The sequence below is a fragment of the Bombina bombina genome, chromosome 7 (assembly GCF_027579735.1).
Source record: "Bombina bombina isolate aBomBom1 chromosome 7, aBomBom1.pri, whole genome shotgun sequence".
Lineage (NCBI taxonomy): Eukaryota > Metazoa > Chordata > Amphibia > Anura > Bombinatoridae > Bombina > Bombina bombina.
Window position 1 is genome coordinate 375,219,800 of NC_069505.1, and position 23,588 is coordinate 375,243,387.

At 40.8% G+C, this 23,588-nt stretch overlaps 1 protein-coding gene across 2 annotated transcripts in view; it reads left to right on the forward strand.

Moving 5' to 3' along the window:
• ATG7 (autophagy related 7) overlaps window positions 1-23,588 on the forward strand; it is a 582,165-nt gene that overhangs the window by 274,024 nt on the left and 284,553 nt on the right. For both annotated transcript variants that reach the window (XM_053721092.1, XM_053721093.1), the window contains one exon: window positions 13,215-13,409. In XM_053721092.1, coding sequence (XP_053577067.1) covers window positions 13,215-13,409 — 195 coding nt within the window. The remainder of the gene's footprint in view (window positions 1-13,214; window positions 13,410-23,588) is intronic.

Below are 23,588 nucleotides of genomic sequence, written 5' to 3' on the forward strand. Positions count from 1 at the left end.
AGGTTAGGGACCGGAGCCCCGCTGTAAAGTGAAAACCGCCTTAAAGGGACACTGAACCCAAATTTTTTCTTTGGTGATTCAGATAGAGCATGCAATTTTAAGCAACTTTCCAATTTACTCCTATTATCAAACTTTCTTTATTTGAAAAAGAAGGCATCTAGGCTTTTTTTTGGTTTAGAGCTATGGACAGTACTTTTTTATTGGTGGATGAATTTATCCACCAATCAGCAACAACAACCCAGGTTGTTCACCAAAAATGGGCCAGCATCTAAACTTACATTCTTGCATTTCAAATAAAGATACCAAGAGAATGAAGAAAATTTGATAGTAGGAGTAAATTAGAAAGTTGCTTAAAATTTCATGCTCTATCTGAATCACGAAAGAAAAAATTTGGGTTCAGTGTCCCTTTAAAGTGAAAGAAGGCAGTTTTATCTTTCTTTTCACTTGCCAGTGTGTTTAAAGACTTAAAAACATGTTTAAACTAACATATATTAGGGGTGCAATAGTGCTACATTTAGTTTAACATTAGCACAGCACAGTAATTCAATTAGTATTCAATAAATACTGTACCTGTAAAATAGTAACAATTACTGTAGTAAAATTTGCCAGACTATGGCACTGAGACACAGATTGCACTGTAATGCTGTAAACAGAGTGAACTAAGCATAACAAAATGGTGCCAGTCACTTTTCTTGCAATATTGCAATTGCTTTACTCACATAAAGAAAAAATGAAAATCGCACAGTTAAAAATACAGTTAAAATGATACACAATTAATAAATAATAAAAATACAATTAATTACACAATTGATACAAACTCAATGTCTACACTCAGTCCATTATCCTTATAACAATAGCGTCCAAGTTAGTGCCAACTATCAAATCAAGAGGTAATTGGAGCTTCTTTTGGGAACTCCCTGTAGATCGTCAGCCCTATGAGTGAGATAGACAATGACAACTCCTTACGTAGATATCAATTTTCACAAAGAAAGTCGGTATATCCATACTTACACAGAGTGGGATAAAGTCAGTTGTATATTTTTTGTTCCTTTTTCTGGATCAACAGTATTAATGGGAATATGTGAAAATTTAGAAATTAGTCTTTTTTTCATCCTATATTACAATGTAAATATGTTACAGTTATTGAGACAAGTATTGACATGTGCACTCTCCTACACCTACTTAGGTATACTCTTTAACAAAGGAAACCAAGAAAGCAAAAACACCTTTGTTAATATAAGTAAACGACAAAGACCTCTTCCTAGAATTCCAGTTCTTCCCATGTCACTAATAGTTTGTCTAGTCGATAGGGCCGTGTAATAGTTTACAAATACCTCCATCATATCTCTGGTAATTGTTTTGACCTGGTACTTTAATCTATTTGCTGCAATCGCTGATATAGGAGTGAAAGTCTTAACTGTGTTTGCTAGTAATTTTCTGTCTTTTCTGTACCTATAAAAGCTCCCTTCCCTATGAACCACAAATGCTTACTCTTGCTGTGTTAAAAAAGTATCTCTTTCTTTTTTCAACACATGGTGGTTTTTTCTCTTAGCCGTGGTTAGGACAAATATTGATTATAAGCATCAGTCAAGTCTGTGAGGAGATGGGCAGACGTTGTGCTTATGTTTCAGGTTATACTGAGCCATAAAAGATGTGATCTGGCCTCGTATCACTGCTTTCAAGGTTTTGCCAGAACAAGTATAAAATGCCCTGGCTTTGGTTAAAGGGACCCAGTGTTGTGTTAAACAGCGTGTGCAAATGGGTGAACCTAGACTCACAGTTCAGTAAAGGACACAACAAATATATAAGTGTAAGTAAACACAGGCTGATTTAACCTGCTGGAATACTTTAATAGAAGGACCCAACCAGATATAAGATAACTTGTGACTAAGGACAACCGCCGTTAGGTACCAGAACATAAATAAAAAGAAAACAGGCTATTAGCTATCAGAATGAGTAGCCAGTCCACCATTGCTCTCTTTAAATTCAATATCTAGAAGCCCTGCAGCTGCAACTCCTTAGGGGTCTGGAGAAATGTTGGTCCAGTAGAACTCTGCAGTCAAGAAACCTGCCTTCCCTGTTTGTGCAGGCAGGGACAAAGAGGCGCAAAGTCCGTCCATTTTTATTTTTTATTTCCACTCAAAGTCTAGAAATATCAAGGGCTTTCTAGACATAATAGATTGTTTGTCTAGGTTTAATCTATGTGCCCTCTTGATAGCCATGGGCAGATAATCTTTATTCATCCAAAGAAGGTGAGGTAATATCAGGATGTAAACTACAATAAGTCTTTGTTCTTAACGGTTTTACCTACTCCTACAATGTGGATATTATTTCAGTGGACACAATTTTTCAAATCTTCTTGTAGTAGTTGATTTTGTGAGTTATTGGAAAAGTGGTTTGCATGTTCCAATTGTCTATCCTCTATGCCAGAAATACTCTGTTCTGTTGCTGAGAGGTGATACAAAATTGCCTGATCTTGCTGATCAGCCATGTGGCATAATTTGTTTTCAGACTGAATTGTAGGTCATCCTTGCCTCAGTGGGCGAGGGTAAACTTCCAAAATATTTATCTACATTAATGGAGTATAAACTGTGCCAGTCACTGCCCTTATTATTTAGCAGACAAGGCCAACCACACACTCATTCCATTCTCTCCAAGTGGACCTCATATCTCTGGTTAATTTAAAGCTTTTTTTTTGACTAATCAGTTGTCCAAGTTATAGGTCAGGTTACCAGTTGCCACATGAGCCCCAATCGAACCCTCCGTTATTGCCTAGAATATACAGCAATACAGTGAAAAGCTACAGCAAATATCTGTTGTCTGAGGTTTAAATCTGTGTGAAAGTTAAGTGCAGTACTCTACGTTCACCACTAGGTGTCACTATGCTTATCTTTAATAGGCATTTTCAGCATGCAGAAGCGCAAGAGTTTATGCAGTTCAGGGCTTAAATATTCTGTTTAATAGGATCCAGTATTATGTAGTTAAAGGTATAGATCAGTCTATTAGGCAACGGTTGCCTCAATATTAAAGGGACACTCAAGTCAATATTAAACTTCAAGATTCTAATACAGCATGCAATTTTAAACAACTTTCCAATTTACTTCAATTAACAAAATGTGCACAGTCTTTTTATATTTACACTTTTTGAGTCACCAACTCCTACTGAGCATGTGCAAGAATTCACAGCATATACGTATATGCATTTGTGATTGGCTGATGGCTGTCACATGATACAGGGGGAGTGGAAATAGACATAACTTTGCAATTTATTTAACAAAAATCTACTTCTCATTTGAAGTTCAGACTAAGTGCTATTGCATTGTCTTCTTATCATGCATTTGTTGATTATGCAAATCTACTGTATTGACTGGTCCTTTAATAGGTTGCCAATGACCAGGAAGATGTGTCCCACACTAAACAAGGTTGCCTTACAGTAAATGTAACTCATTTACAAAGATGCACAATTATGAAATCTGCTGTGATAATAGCACTTTCATTATATGGATTTATGAGTCTCTCACTAAATGTTAGGTAATAGGCTCTACTGTGGTAGATCAGAGGCTCAGTATACTCTATGGTAGGTGAGTAAGAAATATAGGGAGTGCTGCACAATTGAAACCCTAACTTCAATTTCAGGGATCACCCCTGTGTTACACCCTCAAGCAGGTAGATGCAGCAAGTAGTGTTCATTAAAGTTGTAGGATGTGGGTACCAATAGTTTACTTCCCTGATATGCTCTACTCTGCTCTTGTTATTTCTTCTGTTATGTGTGATCAGTCCACGGGTCATCATTACTTCTGGGATATAACTCCTCCCCAACAGGAAATGCAAGAGGATTCACCCAGCAGAGCTGCATATAGCTCCTCCCCTCTACGTCAGTCCCAGTCATTCTCTTGCACCCAACGACTAGATAGGATGTGTGAGAGGACTATGGTGATTATACTTAGTTTTTATGACTTCAATCAAAAGTTTGTTATTTTAAAATAGCACCGGAGCGTGTTATTACTTCTCTGGCAGAGTTTGAGGAAGAATCTGACAGAGATTTTTTACTATGATTTTAACCGGAGTCGTTAAGATCATATTGCTGTTCTCGACCATCTGAGGGAGGTAAAGGATTCAGATCAGGGGACAGCGGGCAGATGAATCTGCATTGAGGTATGTGGCAGTTTTTATTTTCTGAATGGAATTGATGAGAAAAGCCTGCCATACCGTTAAAATGACATGTATGTATACACTTCAGTATTCTGGGGATGGTATTTCACCGGAACTACTGTGTTAAAGGTCACTAATCCTTTTAATAACTATTCTCATGTTAAACGTTTTTGCTGGAATGTAGAATCGTTTACATTGCTGAGGTACTGTGTGAATAATTATTTGGGCATTATTTTCCACTTGGCAGTTTTTTTGTTTTAATTGTGACAGTTTCGTTTCTCTTCACTGCTGTGTGGGAGAGGAGCCGTTTTTGGCGCTCTTTGCTACGCATCAAAAAATTCCAGTCAGCTACTTTTATTTCCGGCATGATCCGGTTCATCTCTGACAGATCTCAGGGGTCTTCAAACTTCTTTGAAGGGAGGTAAATTCTCTCAGCAGAGCTGTGAGAATTCTTATAGTGACTGTGTATAAAAAACGTTGTTTTGTTTTCTTATGTACAAATTTAATTAGTGTTGTTTTTTACTAATGGGAACAAACCTTTGCTAAAAGTTGTGTGGTTTTAAAGTTTGATGCAATAACTGTTTTTCAGTTCATTATTTCAACTGTCATTTAATCGTTAGTACCTTTTTGAGGCACAGTGCGTTTTTTTGCTAAAAAAGATTATAACCAAGTTGTAAGTTTTTTTGCTAGTGTGTTAAACATGTCTGACTCAGAGGAAGATATCTGTGTCATTTGTTCCAATGCCAAGGTGGAGCCCAATAGAAATTTATGTACTAACTGTATTGATGCTACTTTAAATAAAAGTCAATCTGTACAATGTGAACAAATTTCACCAAACAGCGAGGGGAGAGTTATGCCGACTAACTCGCCTCACGCGACAGTACCTGCATCTCCCGCCCGGGAGGTGCGTGATATTTTGGCGCCTAGTACATCTGGGCGGCCATTACAGATAACATTACAAGATATGGCTACTGTTATGACTGAAGTTTTGTCTAAATTACCTGAACTAAGAGGCAAGCGTGATCACTCTGGGGTGAGAACAGAGTGCGCTGACAATGCTAGGGCCATGTCTGATACTGCGTCACAGCTCGCAGAGCATGAGGACGGAGAGCTTCATTCTGTGGGTGACGGTTCTGATCCAAACAGACTGGACTCAGATATTTCAAATTTTAAATTTAAATTGGAGAACCTCCGTGTACTACTAGGGGAGGTCTTAGCAGCTCTCAACGATTGTAACACTGTTGCAATACCAGAGAAACTGTGTAGGTTGGATAAATACTTTGCGGTACCGGCGAGTACTGACGTTTTTCCTATACCTAAGAGACTAACTGAAATTGTTACTAAGGAGTGGGATAGACCCGGTGTGCCGTTCTCACCCCCTCCAATATTTAGAAAGATGTTTCCAATAGACGCCACCACTCGGGATTTATGGCAAACGGTCCCCAAGGTGGAGGGAGCAGTTTCTACTTTAGCTAAGCGTACCACTATCCCGGTGGAGGATAGCTGTGCTTTCTCAGATCCAATGGATAAAAAATTAGAGGGTTACCTTAAGAAAATGTTTGTTCAACAAGGTTTTATATTACAACCCCTTGCATGTATCGCGCCGATTACGGCTGCGGCAGCATTTTGGATTGAGTCGCTTGAAGAGAACCTTAGTTCCTCTACGCTAGACGACATTACGGACAGGCTTAGAGTCCTTAAACTAGCTAATTCTTTCATTTCGGAGGCCGTAGTACATTTAACCAAACTTACGGCTAAGAACTCAGGATTCGCCATACAGGCACGCAGGGCACTGTGGCTAAAATCCTGGTCAGCTGATGTTACTTCTAAGTCCAAATTACTTAATATACCTTTCAAGGGGCAGTCCTTATTCGGGCCCGGTTTGAAAGAAATTATCGCTGACATTACGGGAGGTAAGGGCCACGCCCTACCTCAAGACAAGGCCAAAGCTAAGGCTAGACAGTCTAATTTTCGTCCCTTTCGGAATTTCAAAACAGGAGCAGCATCAACCTCCACTGCACCAAAACAGGAAGGAGCTGTTGCTCGTTACAGGCAAGGCTGGAAGCCTAACCAGTCCTGGAACAAAAGCAAGCAGGCCAGGAAACCTGCTGCTGCCCCAAAGACAGCATGAACCGAGAGCCCCCGATCCGGGACCGGATCTAGTAGGGGGCAGACTCTCTCTCTTCGCCCAGGCCTGGGCAAGAGATGTTCAGGATCCCTGGGCACTAGAGATCATATCTCAGGGATACCTTCTAGACTTCAAATTATCTCCCCCAAGAGGGAGATTTCATCTGTCAAGGTTGTCAACAAACCAGATAAAGAAAGAAGCGTTTCTACGCTGCGTACAAGATCTGTTAACAATGGGAGTGATCCATCCGGTTCCGTGGTCGGAACAAGGACAAGGGTTCTACTCAAACCTGTTTGTGGTTCCCAAAAAAGAGGGAACTTTCAGACCAATCTTAGATTTAAAGACTCTAAACAAATTCCTAAGAGTTCCATCGTTCAAAATGGAAACTATTCGGACAATCTTACCCATGATCCAAGAGGGTCAGTACATGACCACAGTGGATCTAAAGGATGCTTACCTTCACATACCGATCCACAAAGATCATCACCGGTATCTAAGGTTTGCCTTCTTAGACAGGCACTACCAGTTTGTAGCTCTTCCATTCGGATTGGCTACGGCTCCAAGAATCTTCACAAAGGTTCTGGGTGCCCTTCTAGCGGTACTAAGACCGCGAGGGATTTCGGTAGCTCCGTACCTAGACGACATTCTAATACAAGCTTCAAGCTTTCAAACTGCCAAGTCTCATACAGAGTTAGTTCTGGCATTTCTAAGGTCGCATGGATGGAAAGTGAACGAAAAGAAGAGTTCTCTCTTTCCTCTCACAAGAGTTCCATTCTTGGGGACTCTTATAGATTCTGTAGAAATGAAGATTTACCTGACAGAAGACAGGTTAACAAAACTTCAAAATGCATGCCGCGTCCTTCATTCCATTCAACACCCGTCAGTAGCTCAATGCATGGAGGTGATCGGCTTAATGGTAGCGGCAATGGACATAGTACCTTTTGCACGCCTACACCTCAGACCGCTGCAATTATGCATGCTAAGTCAGTGGAATGGGGATTACTCAGATTTGTCCCCTACTCTGAATCTGAATCAAGAGACCAGAAATTCTCTTCTATGGTGGCTTCATCGGCCACACCTGTCCAGGGGGATGCCATTCAGCAGGCCAGACTGGACAATTGTAACAACAGACGCCAGCCTACTAGGTTGGGGCGCTGTCTGGAATTCTCTGAAGGCTCAGGGACTATGGAATCAGGAGGAGAGTCTCCTTCCAATAAACATTCTGGAATTGAGAGCAGTTCTCAATGCCCTTCTGGCTTGGCCCCAGTTAATAACTCGGGGGTTCATCAGGTTTCAGTCGGACAACATCACGACTGTAGCTTACATCAACCATCAGGGAGGGACAAGAAGCTCCCTAGCAATGATGGAAGTATCAAAGATAATTCGCTGGGCAGAGTCTCACTCTTGCCACCTGTCAGCAATCCACATCCCGGGAGTGGAGAACTGGGAGGCGGATTTCTTGAGTCGCCAGACTCTTCATCCGGGGGAGTGGGAACTTCATCCGGAGGTCTTTGCCCAAATACTTCGACGTTGGGGCACACCAGAGATAGATCTCATGGCGTCTCGCCAGAACGCCAAACTTCCTCGCTACGGGTCCAGATCCAGGGATCCGGGAGCAGTTCTGATAGATGCTTTGACAGCACCTTGGAACTTCAGGATGGCTTATGTGTTTCCACCCTTCCCGCTGCTTCCTCGATTGATTGCCAAAATCAAACAGGAGAGAGCATCAGTAATTCTAATAGCACCTGCTTGGCCACGCAGGACTTGGTATGCAGATCTAGTGGACATGTCATCCTGTCCGCCTTGGTCTCTACCTCTAAGACAGGACCTTCTGATACAGGGTCCATTCAAACATCAAAATCTAACTTCTCTGAAGCTGACTGCTTGGAAATTGAACGCTTGATTTTATCAAAACGTGGTTTTTCTGAGTCGGTTATTGATACCCTGATTCAGGCTAGGAAGCCTGTTACCAGAAGGATTTACCATAAAATATGGCGGAAATACCTATACTGGTGCGAATCCAAAGGTTACTCCTGGAGTAAGGTTAGGATCGCTAGGATATTGTCTTTTCTACAAGAAGGTTTAGAAAAAGGTTTATCAGCTAGTTCATTAAAGGGACAGATTTCAGCTCTGTCCATCTTGTTACACAGACGTCTGTCAGAAAATCCAGACGTCCAGTCCTTTTGTCAGGCTTTAGCTAGGATCAAGCCTGTGTTTAAAGCTGTTGCTCCACCATGGAGTTTAAACTTAGTTCTTAACGTTTTACAGGGTGTTCCGTTTGAACCCCTTCATTCCATTGATATAAAAATGTTATCTTGGAAAGTTCTGTTTTTAATGGCTATTTCCTCGGCTCGAAGAGTCTCTGAGTTATCAGCCTTACATTGTGATTCCCCTTATCTGATTTTTCACTCAGACAAGGTAGTTCTGCGTACTAAACCTGGGTTCTTACCTAAGGTAGTCACTAACAGGAACATCAATCAAGAGATTGTTGTCCCATCCTTGTGTCCAAATCCTTCTTCAAAGAAGGAACGTCTTTTACACAATCTGGATGTAGTTCGTGCCCTCAAGTTCTACTTGCAGGCAACTAAAGACTTTCGCCAAACTTCTTCCTTGTTTGTCGTTTACTCTGGACAGAGGAGAGGTCAAAAAGCTTCTGCTACCTCTCTCTCTTTTTGGCTTCGTAGCATAATACGTTTAGCCTATGAGACTGCTGGACAGCAGCCTCCTGAAAGAATTACAGCTCACTCCACTAGAGCTGTGGCTTCCACTTGGGCCTTTAAGAATGAGGCCTCTGTTGAACAGATTTGCAAGGCTGCAACTTGGTCTTCGCTTCATACTTTTTCCAAATTTTACAAATTTGACACTTTTGCTTCTTCGGAGGCTATTTTTGGGAGAAAGGTTCTTCAGGCAGTGGTTCCTTCTGTATAATGAGCCTGCCTATCCCTCCCGTCATCCGTGTACTTTTGCTTTGGTATTGGTATCCCAGAAGTAATGATGACCCGTGGACTGATCACACATAACAGAAGAAAACATAATTTATGCTTACCTGATAAATTCCTTTCTTCTGTTGTGTGATCAGTCCACGGCCCGCCCTGTTTTAAGGCAGGTAAATATCTTTTAAATTATACTCCAGTCACCACTTCACCCTTGGTTACTCCTTTCTCGTTGATTCTTGGTCGAATGACTGGGACTGACGTAGAGGGGAGGAGCTATATGCAGCTCTGCTGGGTGAATCCTCTTGCATTTCCTGTTGGGGAGGAGTTATATCCCAGAAGTAATGATGACCCGTGGACTGATCACTCAACAGAAGAAAGGAATTTATCAGGTAAGCATAAATTATGTTTTTTCTAATGGCGGTGAGAGTCCACAAGACCTTACTCTTGGGAACTATATCAACTGGCCACCAGGAGGAGGCAAAGACACCCCACACCAGAGCTTTAAGTATCTCTCCTACTTCCCCTTCCCTCCCAGTAGTTCTTTGCCTCTTCAAATTGAGGGCAAGGATGGAGGTGTTAAGGAATTTCGTTTTTGCTTTTTGTCCTGCCCATTTTTGTGGACTTTTCCGCTTGAACATTAGTTCCCAAGAGTAAGGTCTCATGGACTCTCACAACCATGAAAAATGTAATCTTCATCATCAAAAACCCCAAAACCTTGTGCTCACTTAGGCCTAGATTTGGAGTTTGGCGGTAGCCGTGAAAACCAGCGTTAGAGGCTCCTAACGCTGGTTTTAGGCTACCGCCGGTATTTGGAGTCATTGAAAAAAGGGTCTAATGCTCACTTTTCAGCCGCGACTTTTCCATACCGCAAATCCCCTTACATCAATTGCGTATCCTATCTTTTCAATGGGATCTTTCTAACTCCGGTATTTAGAGTCGTGGCTGAAGTGAGCGTTAGAAATCTAACGACAAAACTCCAGCCGCAGAAAAAAGTCAGTAGTTAAGAGCTTTCTGGGCTAACGCCGGTTCATAAAGCTCTTAACTACTGTGCTCTAAAGTACACTAACACCCATAAACTACCTATGTACCCCTAAACCGAGCCCCCCCCCACATCGCCGCCACTCGATTACATTTTTTAACCCCTAATCTGCCGACCGCCACCTACGTTATACTTATGTACCCCTAATCTGCTGCCCCTAACACCGCCGACCCCTATATTATATTTATTAACCCCTAACCTGCCCCCCACAACGTCGCAGCCAGCTACCTACAATAATTAACCCCTAATCTGCCGACCGCAAAGCGCCGCCACCTACATTATAGCTATGTACCCCTAATCTGCTGCCCCTAACACCGCCGACCCCTATATTATATTTATTAACCCCTAATCTGCCCCCCTCAACGTCGCCTCCACCTGCCTACACTTATTAACCCCTAATCTGCCGAGCGGACCGCACCGCTACTATAATAAAGTTATTAACCCCTAATCTGCCTCACTAACCCTATCATAAATAGTATTAACCCCTAATCTGCCCTCCCTAACATCGCAGACACCTAACTTCAATTATTAACCCCTAATCTGCCGACTGGAGCTCACCGCTATTCTAATAAATGTATTAACCCCTAAAGCTAAGTCTAACCCTAACACTAACACCCCCCTAAATTAAATATAATTTTAATCTAACGAAATTAATTAACTCTTCTTAAATAAATTATTCCTATTTAAAGCTAAATACTTACCTGTAAAGGAAGTATTTAGCTTGGATGACGTCATTTAAAGGAACCGTCATTCGTCGTTCAGTCGTCGGCCAGGATGGATGTTCCGCGTCGGAGGTCTTCAGGATGCTGCCGCTCCGCTCCGGATGGATGACGATAGAAGATGCCGCATGGATGAAGACTTCAATCGGATGGAAGACCTCTTCTGCCCCGCTTAGATGAAGACTTCTACCGGATGGAGGACCTCTTCTTGCTCCGCTTGGATGAAGAATTTGGCTCGGCTGGGTGAAGACGACTCAAGGTAGGGAGATCTTCAGGGGCTTAGTGTTAGGTTTATTTAAGGGGGGTTTGGGTTAGATTAGGGGTATGTGGGTGGTGGGTTGTAATGTTGGGGGGGGGGTATTGTATGTTTTTTTTTACAGGCAAAAGAGCTGAACTTCTTGGGGCATGCCCCGCAAAGGGCCCTGTTCAGGGCTGGTAAGGTAAAAGAGCTTTGATCTTTAGTTATTTAGAATAGGGTAGGGCATTTTTTTATTTTGGGGGGCTTTGTTATTTTATTAGGGGGCTTAGAGTAGGTGTAATTAGTTTAAAATTGTTGTAATATATTTCTAATGTTTGTAAATATTTTTTGTAACTTAGATCTTTTTTATTTTTTGTACTTTAGTTAGTTTATTTCATTGTATTTATTTGTAAGAATTGTATTTAATTTATTTATTGATAGTGTAGTGTTAGGTTTAATTGTAGATAATTATAGGTATTTTATTTAATTAATTTATTGATAGTGTAGTGTTAGGTTTAATTGTAACTTAGGTTAGGATTTATTTTACAGGTAAATTTGTAATTATTTTAACTATTTTAGCTATTAAATAGTTCTTAACTATTTAATAGCTATTGTACCTGGTTAAAATAAATACAAAGTTACCTGTAAAATAAATATTAATCCTAAAATAGCTATAATATAATTATAATTTATATTGTAGCTATATTAGGATTTATTTTACAGGTAAGTATTTAGCTTTAAATAGGAATAATTTATTTAATAAGAGTTAATTAATTTCGTTAGATTAAAATTATATTTAATTTAGGGCGGTGTTAGTGTTAGGGTTAGATTTAGCTTTAGGGGTTAATACATTTATTAGAATAGCGGTGAGCTCCGGTCGGCAGATTGGGGGTTAATAATTGAAGTTAGGTGTCGGCGATGTTAGGGAGGGCAGATTAGGGGTTAATACTATTTATTATAGGGTTAGTGAGGCGGATTAGGGGTTAATAACTTTATAATAATAGCGGTGCGGTCCGCTCGGCAGATTAGGGGTTAATAAGTGTAGGCAGGTGGAGGCGACGTTGTTGGGGGCAGATTAGGGGTTAATAAATATAATATAGGGGTCGGCGGTGTTAGGGGCAGCAGATTAGGGGTACATAGGGATAATGTAAGTAGCAGCGGTTTACGGAGCGGCAGATTAGGGGTTAAAAATAATATACAGGGGTCAGCGATAGCGGGGGCGGCAGAATAGGGGTTAATAAGTGTAAGGTTAGGGGTGTTTAGACTCGGGGTACATGTTAGGGTGTTAGGTGCAGACGTAGGAAGTGTTTCCCCATAGCAAACAATGGGGCTGCGTTAGGAGCTGAACGCGGGTTTTTTGCAGGTGTTAGGTTTTTTTTCAGCTAAAACAGCCCCCTTGTTTTCTATGGGGGAATCGTACACGAGCACGTTTTTGAGGCTGGCCGCGTCCGTAAGCAACTCTGGTATCGAGAGTTGAAGCTGCGTTAAAAATGCTCTACGCTCCTTTTTTGGAGCCTAACGCAGCCATTCTGTGGACTCTCAATACCAGAGTTATTTTAAAGGTGCGGCCAGAAAAAAGCCAGCGTTAGATACGCGGGTCGTTACCGACAAAACTCTAAATCCAGCCATTATTATTTACAAGGCAGCACAGATTGGCTAAAATGCAAGTCTGTCAAAAGAACTGAAATAAAGGGGCAGTCTGCAGAGGCTTAGATACAATTTAATTACAGAGGTTTATTAATATAACAGTGTTGGTTGTGCAAAACTGGGGAATGGGTAATAAAGGGATTATCTATCCTTTTAAACATACAAATTCTGGAGTAGATTGTAACCTTAAAATATACGTTGCTGCTTTTAAGTAAAAATGAAGTCGTTTCTATCTATCTTCAAATGGTGCTTGGTACTGACCCGTATGTTATTATTTTTAAAATGAAGAAATGTATTTTCTATTTTCATTTAGAAGTGCGTTATCTAATTTGCACCTATATGTTTTTATTGACAGGTTACTAGAGGCTTTAACATGAGTATTCCTATGCCGGGTCACCCAGTAAATTTCAGTGAGGATACAATGGATCAGGCCTGTAAAGATGTAGAGAAACTTGAAGGCCTCATTAATGAACATGATGTGATTTTTCTTCTAATGGACACACGGGAAAGTCGTTGGCTCCCAACTGTTATTGCAGCAAGCCAAAAGAAGGTACAGGCATACCTTGTCTTATTGGGCTTCGCTGTATTGCATTTTGTAGATATTGCTCATTTTACAAATTGAAGGTTTGTTGCAATCCTGTGTCAAGCAAGTCTATCAGAGCCATTTTTCCAACATATATACACATATTAACAGATATAAACACATATATACACATATAAACGCATAAATACACATGTATACACATATAAACACATATATACACATATAAACACATAAATACACATGTATACACATATAAACACATATATACACATATAAACACAAATATACACATGTATACACATATAAACACATAAATACACATGTATACACATATAAGCACAAATATACACATGTATACACATGTATACACATATAAACACATAAATACACATATAAACACATAAATACACATATATACACATATATACACATATATGCACATGTATACACATATAAACGCATAAATACATATGAATACACATATATACACACCTATATACACACCACCAGCAAAAAAGATGATGACTCACTGAAGACTCAGATGATGGTTAGCATTTTTTAGCAATAAAGTATTTTTTGGTTAAGGTATGTACATTTTTTTTTAGCCATAATGATATTGCACAGTTATTAGACTACTACATTAGTGTAAATATAAGTTTTACTAGGGTTAAAGTCTGTGTACACGGGCCAAAATGTTTAATGAAAGAAATATACCTATCTATCTATCCCTATATCATCTATCCCTCTATCTATATCCCTCTGTCCCTATCCCTCTGCCCCTATCTCTGTCCCTGTGCCTTCCCCTCTGTCCCTCTCCAAATCCTTCTGTCCCTGTCCCTCTGTCCCTATGCCTCTGTCCCTATGCCTCTGTCCCTATCCCTCTGTCCCTATCCCTCTGTTCCTATCCCTCTGTCCCTCTCCCTCTATCCCTTTTTCTGCGATCGCCGTTTAGCCCCCCCCTGCACCCCCAAATCCCTATTCTGTAGTGTAGCTGGCCCATTGCTCCCAGTTCCTCCCACTCCCTACCCTTCCCTCCGCTGCTGAGCCGCTAACCCACCTCCCGCCGGCACCAGCAGAAGATCGTTACAGACAGCGACACACACAGTGTTACCGTCTGTAACGATCCAGCATCTGCCCTTATATGGGCTGAGAGTGCTGGAGCTTCCTGAAGCTGTCGCGCTCTGCAGGGAAAAGGCCAGGTATGTTTGTCCTTGCTCAGTCTCTACTGCACATGACTGCATCTGACAAACACACTTGGCCTTTTATTATATAGGATGGGCAATGGGAAACAAAAAAATGAGTGTGACTCACTTTATTGCTATATTCGCTTTATGGCGGTGGTCTGGAACCAAACCCGCAATATCTCCGAGGTACTCTTGTTCTTTAATTCTGCACTGGGCACTAGTTATTTTTTTACCTTTACAAGAAGCAATCCGGTATTATGTTTTTTTACCCATTATGTTTTTGTATCAAAATAGATTTCTTTAACTTTTTAATTAGTTTGTTGGAAGCTAATATTTATAGTAACCAGATATATAATCATAAGTATAAATATAGCTTAATGGTTTTAGAATTTAAGCACACTTTACTAAGCTGTGATGGAAAGGGTTAAAAGGGACTTGAAACACAAAATTTTTCCTTTATGATTTGGATACAGCACACAATTTTAAACAACTTTCCAATTTACTTCTATTATCTGATTTGCTTATTTCTCTTGGTATTGTTTGTTGAAAAGGCTACCTAGGTAGGCTCAGGAGGTGGTAGCTAGCTGCTGATTGGTGGCTGCACATAAATGCCTCTTGTGACTGGCTTACTGATGTGTTCAATTAGCTCCTAGTACTGCATTTCTGCTCCTTCAAAAAAGGATACCAAAAGAATTATACAAGTAAATTGGAAAGCTGTTTAAAAAATTATCATCTGAATCATGAAAGAAATGTTTTTAATTTAATTTCTCTTAAATGAACCTTGCAACTGCCACCAGTTTGTGACGTAGAGAGTTAAAGGGACATGAAACCCAATTTTTTTCTTTCATGATTCAGATAGAGCATGCAATTTTAATCAAATTTCTAATTTACTCCTAGTAACAATTTGTTTACTATGGCATGGAGAGTCCACAAAATTTTCTAATTACTAGTGGGATATTCACTCTTGGCCAGCAGGGGGAGGCAAAGAGCACCCCAGCAAAGCTGTAAAGTATCACTTCCCTTACCCATAACCCCCAGTCATTCTCTTTGCCTTGATCACGGGAGGATGGCAAAGTTGAGTGTCTGAAGATTTTAATCCTTTTAATGGGTGCTTTTCCCTGCAAGCAAGGATTGGTGCTATGCTGTGTCCATGTCAATCTCTTTAGTAAGTGTAGTGGTGGCTATTAGCAGTTAGAAGACGGTGAGGTGGTCTTTGCTTAAACTTCTAACATTATTGCTACCCTTATTATAGAAAGCCAGAGTTGGTTACTCTGTTCTTTCTTTTCTATAGGTCCTTGGTAAATATGGTGAAGCTGCCACACCTCAGAAAACAGCTCCTGCCTGACAGAGCAGGATCCACAGTTAAGTGATTTCCCTTCCAGGTTTGAAGGTACCGGCACTATAAGGGTTAAATCCTTGTGGAAAGTATTTGACTCTCTTTAAGGGGCACTGTTTTTATGTGAAAAGTGAATTTTTTTTATTAAGGGCTCAGAAATGGGAGAGTGTATGAAGTGTTTAACAGGTGTTTGTTTTAATTCTTACTTGTGGCAATCACTTTTCAGCTCAGCTTATTGGCCCAATCACTTGCTGTGCTGTTGTTGGTTTTCGCACAGTTTTTGTTTGGCGCAATTTAAAAGAAAAAGTTTTTTTTTTATTGCGGTCACGTGACTGCTCCTCGTCACTTCCGGTTTTCGGCTTCTCTGTTCAGATCGAGTGTGGAGCCTGCTTTTTCTTCTATCTACAGTGGCAAGTGGATTTCGGCTGTTTCAGTAACAAGAAGGTGTTTTTTGCTACCGGGTGTGTCAGGTTTTCTATGTTAGTAGGGTAGCAACTTCTGGTGGGGTAAGACCTCAGCAGAGCTGAGGGTTTTAAGTGCTTATTTATGTTTTATTCATTTACATTTTTTGTTAATTGTGAATTGATACCCAATTATGGACACTAATACTGAAGTTGATTCTTTTGAAAAATGCTTATTGTGTTTGGAGGCTAAGATAATTCCTCCTGTACAGTTTTGCTCTTCATGTTTAAATAAAAGTTTAAAGATAAGATGTCTCTCCCTGAGCCTCCTGCTTCTCAGGATAGTGTTATCCTAGCTACGCCTCAGCTTTCCCCTCAAGCTTTACATGCAGTGCCCTCCGGTTCCCCTCAACCTCCTGGGGGTGTTTTTTGCCTGGGGATTTTGCTTTGCAAATTACTTCTGCTGTTTCTGCAGCTTTATCAGATTTTCCAAAGGTTTCTGGTAAGTGTAAGAGGAAATCTAAACATATTGATGTTAGTAAGGCTCCGCTAAAGCTGCTGTAGTCAGTTTGTCTCAATTATCTGATGAGGATGATTCTTCAGTGACTTATGAGGGGAATTGTCAGATTCTGATACTGTAGTGACAAATTCTGCAGATTCAGAGGAGATTAATTTCAGATTTAAGTTAGAACACCAAGTTCATTTGAAGGAGGTTCTTGCTACTTTGGAAGAATCCTAATCTGTTGCGGAGAATCCAAAGAGGTCTAGTAAGCTTAAAAGGGTATATGATGTACCCTCATCTGTGGAAGTATTTCCATTTCCAGACCGTATGGCAGATATTATAACTCAGAAATGGGATAAACTAGGGATTCCTTTTTCCCCGTCCCCTGTTTTTTAAAAGATGTTTCCTGTTTCTGACTCTATTCGTGACTCGTGGTGCACGGTGCCCAAGGTAGAGGGAGCTATTTCTACTCTGGCTAAGAGAACTACTATTCCTATTAAAGATAGTTGTTCTTTCAAGGATCCCATGGAAAAGAAGCTTGAGGCTTTTTTGAAGATGTACATTCATCAGGGATTACAGTGGCAACCTGTTGCTAGTATTGCTACAGTTGCGGGGGCAACATCTTATTGGTCCAATGATTTTTCTAATCTTATCCTAGAAGAGACTACTATAGAGGAGATTCAAGACAGGTTTAAGGTTCTCAAGCTAGACAATACCTTTATTTGTGATGCCAACATGCAAGTTCTTAGGTTGGGTGCTAAGATTTCTGTTTTTACTGTTTTAGCTCGCAGAGCTCTCTGGTTAAAATCTTGGTCTGTAGATGTTACATCCAAGTCCAAGCTTTTATCTCTTCCTTATAAGGGTAAACCTTGTTTGGACCAGGTCTGGCAGAAATTATTTCTGACATTACAGGTGGAAAGGGTTCTTTCCTACCTCAGACTAAAAAGAATAGACCTAAGGGTCGCCAGAATTCTAATTTTTGTTCCTTTCGTAACTTTAAGGGACAGCAGTCTTCCTTCTCCAAGTCGGATCAATCCAAGTCTTCTTGGAGGTCCAGTCAGCCTTGGAATAGGGGTAAGCAAGCTAAGAAGTCTTCCGTTGATTTTAAATCAACATGAAGGGGCCACCCCCAATCCTGTAGTGGATCAAGTGGGGGGCAGGCTATCTTTTTTTCAGCAGGCTTGGATACGCGATGTTCCAAATCCTTGGGGCATAGATATAGTATCCCATAGTTTCAAATATTGTCCTTCCAGGGGCGGGTTCCACCTGTCAAGGTTATCTGCAAACCAGATAAAGAGAGAGGCCTTCTTAAACTGCATAAAGGACATTACATATCCCTGGGAGTGCCTGTTCCAGTTCCTCTAGAGGAACAGGATCTAGGATTCTATTCAAATCTATTTGTAGTTCCCAAGAAGAAGGACACTTTTTGTCCCATTCTGGACCTAAAGTGTCTCAATCAATTTCTCAGGGTTCCGTCCTTCAAGATGGAGACCATCCATTCTATTCTTTTTCTGGTCCAAAAGGGTCAGTTCATAACGGCGATAGCTCTGAAGGACGCGTGTCTTCATGTTCCTGTTCACAGGGATCATTACCAGTATCTAAGGTTTGCCCTCCTTCTGGCCTTGCTACAGCTCTAAGAATTTTTACAAAGGTTCTGGGGGCTCTTCTGGCAGTGATGAGGTCCCAGGGTATTGCTGTGGTGCTTTATCTAGACGACATTCTAGTTCAAGCGCAATCTTTTCATCTAGCAAGATCTCATACAGAGAGGTTGTTGTCTATTCTACGTTCCTACGGGTGGAAAGTGAATCTGGGAAAGAGTTCCCTTGTTCCAGATACAAGGGTTTTTTTCTTGGGAACAATAAAAGATTCCCTGTCCGTGAAGATTTTTCTGACGGACGTCAGAAAATCTAAGCTTCATGTTTCTTGCCTGTCTCTCCAGTCTGCTATTCGTCCATCTGTGACTCAATGCATGGAGGTGATTGGACTGATGGTTGCCTCCATAGAAAAAATTCCTTTTGCTCGGTACCATCTGAGACCTCTGCAGCTATGCATGCTCAGTCAATGGAATGGGGACCACTCAGATCTCTCGCAGAAGATAAATTTGGATTCACCAACAAGAGTCTCACTCACATAGCGAGTTTCACAGGACAATCTGTCTCGGGGCACATGCTTCCTGAGGCCTTCCTGGGTGATTGTGACCACGGACACCAGCCTGTTAGGCTGGGGAGCAGTTTAGGGTTTCTTAAAGACACAGGGTCTGTGGACTCCAGAGGAGTCGTCTCTGATGGCGTCTCGTCAAAATGCTAAGCTTCCAAAGTACGGTTCAAAGTCAAGAGATCCTCAAGCTATTCTGGTAGATGCTTTAGCGGTTCCTTGGAGCTTCAATTTAGCATACCTGTTTCTTCCATTTGTGTTGCTTCCACAAGTAATTTTTGCATCAAACAGGAGAGAGCTTCTGTGATTCTAATAGCTCCTTCATGGCCTCGCAGGATCTGGTTCGCGGATCTGGTGACAATGTCATCTCTTCCGCCGTGAAGGTTACCTTTCAGGAAGGACCTTCTACTTCAGGGTCCCTTTCTTCATCCAAATCTGGTTTCTCTGAAGCTGACTTCTTGGAAATTGAACGTCTAAGTTTGGCTAGACGTGGCTTCTCTGAGAAAGTCATAGATACTATGCTTCAGGCTCGTAAACCGGTTACTCGCAGAATTTACCATAGGGTATGGTGTAAATACCTTCATTGGTGTGATTCAAAAGGTTTTTCTTGGAACAAAGTAAGGGTTCTTTGAATTTTAGCTTTTCTTCAGGAGGGTCTGGAGATGGGTTTCTCAGTCAGTACTTTGAAGGGTCAGATTTCTGCTCTGTATATTCTTCTGCATAAACGTCTGGCAGTTCTGCCAGATGTTCATTTTTCTGTTCAGGCCTTGGTTAGAATCAGGCCTGTGTTTAAATCTGTTGCTCCTCATTGGAGTCTTAACCTTGTTCTTAGAGTTTTGCAGCAGGCTCAGTTTGAGCCGATGCATTCTGTTAGAATTAAATTACTATCTTGGAAGGTCTTGTTTCTTCTTGCTATTTCTTTTGCTCGCAGAGTTTCTGAACTTTCGGCTCTGCAGTGTGATTCCCCTTACCTTATTTTTCATGCTGATAAGGCGGTCCTTCATACTAAGCTGGAGTTTCTCCCTAAGGTAGTGTCGGATCGCAATATTAATCAGGAAATTGTTGTTCCTTCTTTTTGGCCTAGCCCTTCTTCTCAGAAGGAACATCTTTTGCATAACTTGGATGTGGTGCATGCTCTTAAATTTTACCTACAAGCAGCTAAAGATTTTCGGCAGACTTCTGCCCTGTTTATTGTTTTCTGTGGTATGCATAGGGGTCAGAAGGCCACTTCTACTTCTTTCTCTCTGGTTGAGAAGTGTTATCCGTTTAGCTTATGAGACAGCTGGACAGCAGCCTCCTGAGAGAATTACGACTCATTCCACTAGAGCTGTTTCATCTTCATGGGCTTTCAAAAATGAAGCTTCTGTGGAGCAAATCTGTAAGGCGGCCACTTGGTCCTCTATTCATACTTTTCCCAAATTCTACAAATGTGATACTTTTGCCTCAGCTGAGGCTTCTTTTGGGAGAAAGGTTCTTCAAGCGGTGGTGCCTTCAGTTTAGGTCCGCCTATCTTGTTCTCCCTCCCTATTTATTCTGTGTCCTCTAGCTTGGGTATTGGTTCCCACTAGTAATTAGAATGTTTTGTGGACTCTCCATGCCATAGGAAAGAAAACTAAATTTATGCTTACCTGATAAATGTATTTGTTTCCGGGCATGGAGAGTCCACGACCTGTCCTTTTTCAAATTAAGACGGCAGTTTTTTTGTATAGTCCTCAGGCACCTCTATTCACTTGTGTTATCTTCTTTTTCTGTTCCCTTCGGCCGAATGACTGGGAGTTATGGGTAAGGGAAGTGATACTTAACAGCTCTGCTGGGGTGCTTTTTGCCTCCTCCTGCTGGTCAGGAGTAAATATCCCACTAGTAATTAGAATGTTTTGGGGAGTCATGAATTTATCAGTTAAGCATACATTTTGTTTTTTCTTCATTCTCTTGGTATCTTTATTTGAAAAAGTAGGAATGTAAGCTTAGGAGCCGGCCCATTTTTAGTTCAGCACCCTTTGTAGCACTTGTTGATTGGTGTCTACATTTTGAACTTCAATCGTCTTGCCATCATTAAGATTAATAAAGATGTGCAATTGTTGTTTCTTCTTCCCACAATTGGAAGACAAGGGGCAGAAATAAGGTTCCCTGAGGGCAGAGATATCCCTCTGTCTTTCTCTCTCTACATCTAGCGCTCTGTCTGTGTCTCTGTCTAAAGCTTTCTAAATCTATCTATCTATATGTCTCTCTATCTCTTTATTTCTCTAAATCTCTCTCTCTCTGTGTATATATATATATATATCTGTCCCTCTATCAATATTTATCTAATCAATCTTTCTATGAAGTATTGGTTTGCATAAGCGTTCTGGAAAGTTTGTCTATCATGGGGCTACATAACCAGAGAGAGGTTCATGTAATGGCATATGAGTATAAGAAAAATATGTATGTTTGTATAGATATGTGACTGATTAATTCATTTGAAATATGCAAACTGAAATAAATCAGTTTTAATCTAAATTTGTTGTTGATCCCTCAGAAAGCAGCTAAATCCTGACTTCTTTTAGTGAAATTGATAGTTGTGGAATTTGACCCTACAGATGTTGTCAGGTCCTTAGCAAATATGTAAAGACATTCCTAACTCTTATATGGCGCCAACACACAATTAAGGAAAAAAAGGAAATGTTTTATTACGTAGGGCGCTGACAGTCACTGGGAAGTTGGCAGTATCACAAGCCTAACTGGGCTCCTCCAGTGCAGAACAGTGCTTAATCCCGGAAGCAGCAACCGATAACAGCTCCTAAGGACATACCGTGTGATCTCCATCACTGCAGCGCACAGCAATTACCCATAATAGACTGAGCACAGCTGCCAAAGCTATCGGCATGCTTCCTGGGGTGAAAGGTCACAGTCTCTGACTAGTCGCTGCTTCTTGACTGTTGGTGGCGCCAAAAGATGAGCAAGATGTCTTCCTGTGTGACTGCCGTTGCACTTGCCTAGTAAGAGTCGGCGAGACATCACTTATGGAAATTAATCTCTTGACCATTAGAAGAAGGCAAAAGACAGCCTCACAAACTAGAGCTTTGAATCCCTCTTATTTCCACAAAATCATCATTCTTTTTCCACCTTGATGGAGTGAGGTGAATTCTGAAGGGCTGACCTACTTGTTATTGAGAGGTGTTCTCTAACTGATTTTAGACCCATTTCCTCCTCAGGGTGCCTAGTCGGACAGAGGGATAGACAAGGAGTTTTCAGCCAGGCAGCGAAAGATCTTTACCCAGTGTGAAAATCTAACAGGCCTCCCAGGTGAAATGTTGATTTATCTACCAATCCCCTGGTCTACAGTGTGCTGCCCCTTGGGGGATCCCAAGCTCTCCCTAGGTGAAGTGCAGATTTATCTGCCAATAATCCCCATATGCACTAGCTCAGTGAACTGGCCTGTGAGCAGAGGCACTAGGGACAATGTGTGTTTTCCCCAAAATGTAGTTGTCTGAAACAACAGCGAGTGCATCTATCAGCGATGTTCTAGCTTCTTTACAACGGCTGTGAGCAGAAGGGTAGGAAGGAGCACACAATGTTTCCAGTATTCTCGCTCTCTGTAGTTAGTGCAGGAACTCAGGAAGCCTTAAAAAAATTCCTTCATTAAAATCGACAAACACGGTAATATAAAAGTAAAAACTGATGGGGTGGCTGAAAGGCTGTGGGCTTTTCAAGGACCATTTGGAACTCCAGCCCCAACAATGCCACTGTTTGTATTTACAATTTCTGTTTGTGAGTGCTGACTGGTACCAGGTTAGCTAGCTAATTATGCATTAGTAGGCTCCTGACATTAGCTTTTTGTTTGTTCAATTTTTTGTTCACTACCCTGCACTTGCTGTACTTAAAGATGCAGTGCACACTAAAAGTATTGGAAGTCTTGGTTGTCTGAGCGAGACTGGAGAGAAACTAGTGTTTTATATACTGAGGATCCTGTGAACCCTCTTGTCATGATGATCGAAAGTTCTCCCCTTAGGTGAGATGATCTCAGATGTCTCGTCAATATGTGAGATGCTTATCTCACAATGAAGGGCTCTGTATGTGAAGGAGATTCACATTACAATCTAAGATCTATAAAAAAAATCCTGAATATTTTGTATAATTTCTCTCCATGCCAGCAAATTTTTGATCATCGGCTCTTTGTGTGGGATATTCTCACCCATAGCAGAAATGGATCTGGGCTATGGATTGAACATTGTGATATTATTATACTGTATATGTGATTTTAACATGCCTCATGCTTTTGAGGTTTTTTTTATGTGGGTGTGATTCTTAGTAATTATCAAAGCTTGGTGGTTGTAAATAGATACAAATTGTTCAAATAAATATTGACACTGTTTTACCCTTCCCAGAAAAGATATAGAACAGAAACTTCCTATAGTAATCTTCGTTCCTTATTTTGTGAATTCTACATTGAATAGGTTGTTTAAAAAACAGACATGAATAGACTTTAGAGTAAATTTCTAGATGGACAAGATTTTTTGTGATTGTAATATAAAAGTGTACATAGCACTAACTGTCATACGTTCTTTTAAGAAAAGCCCAAAACAGAAGCATCAAAGACTAACCATTTTAAGATCATCATTTCCCTTTAAG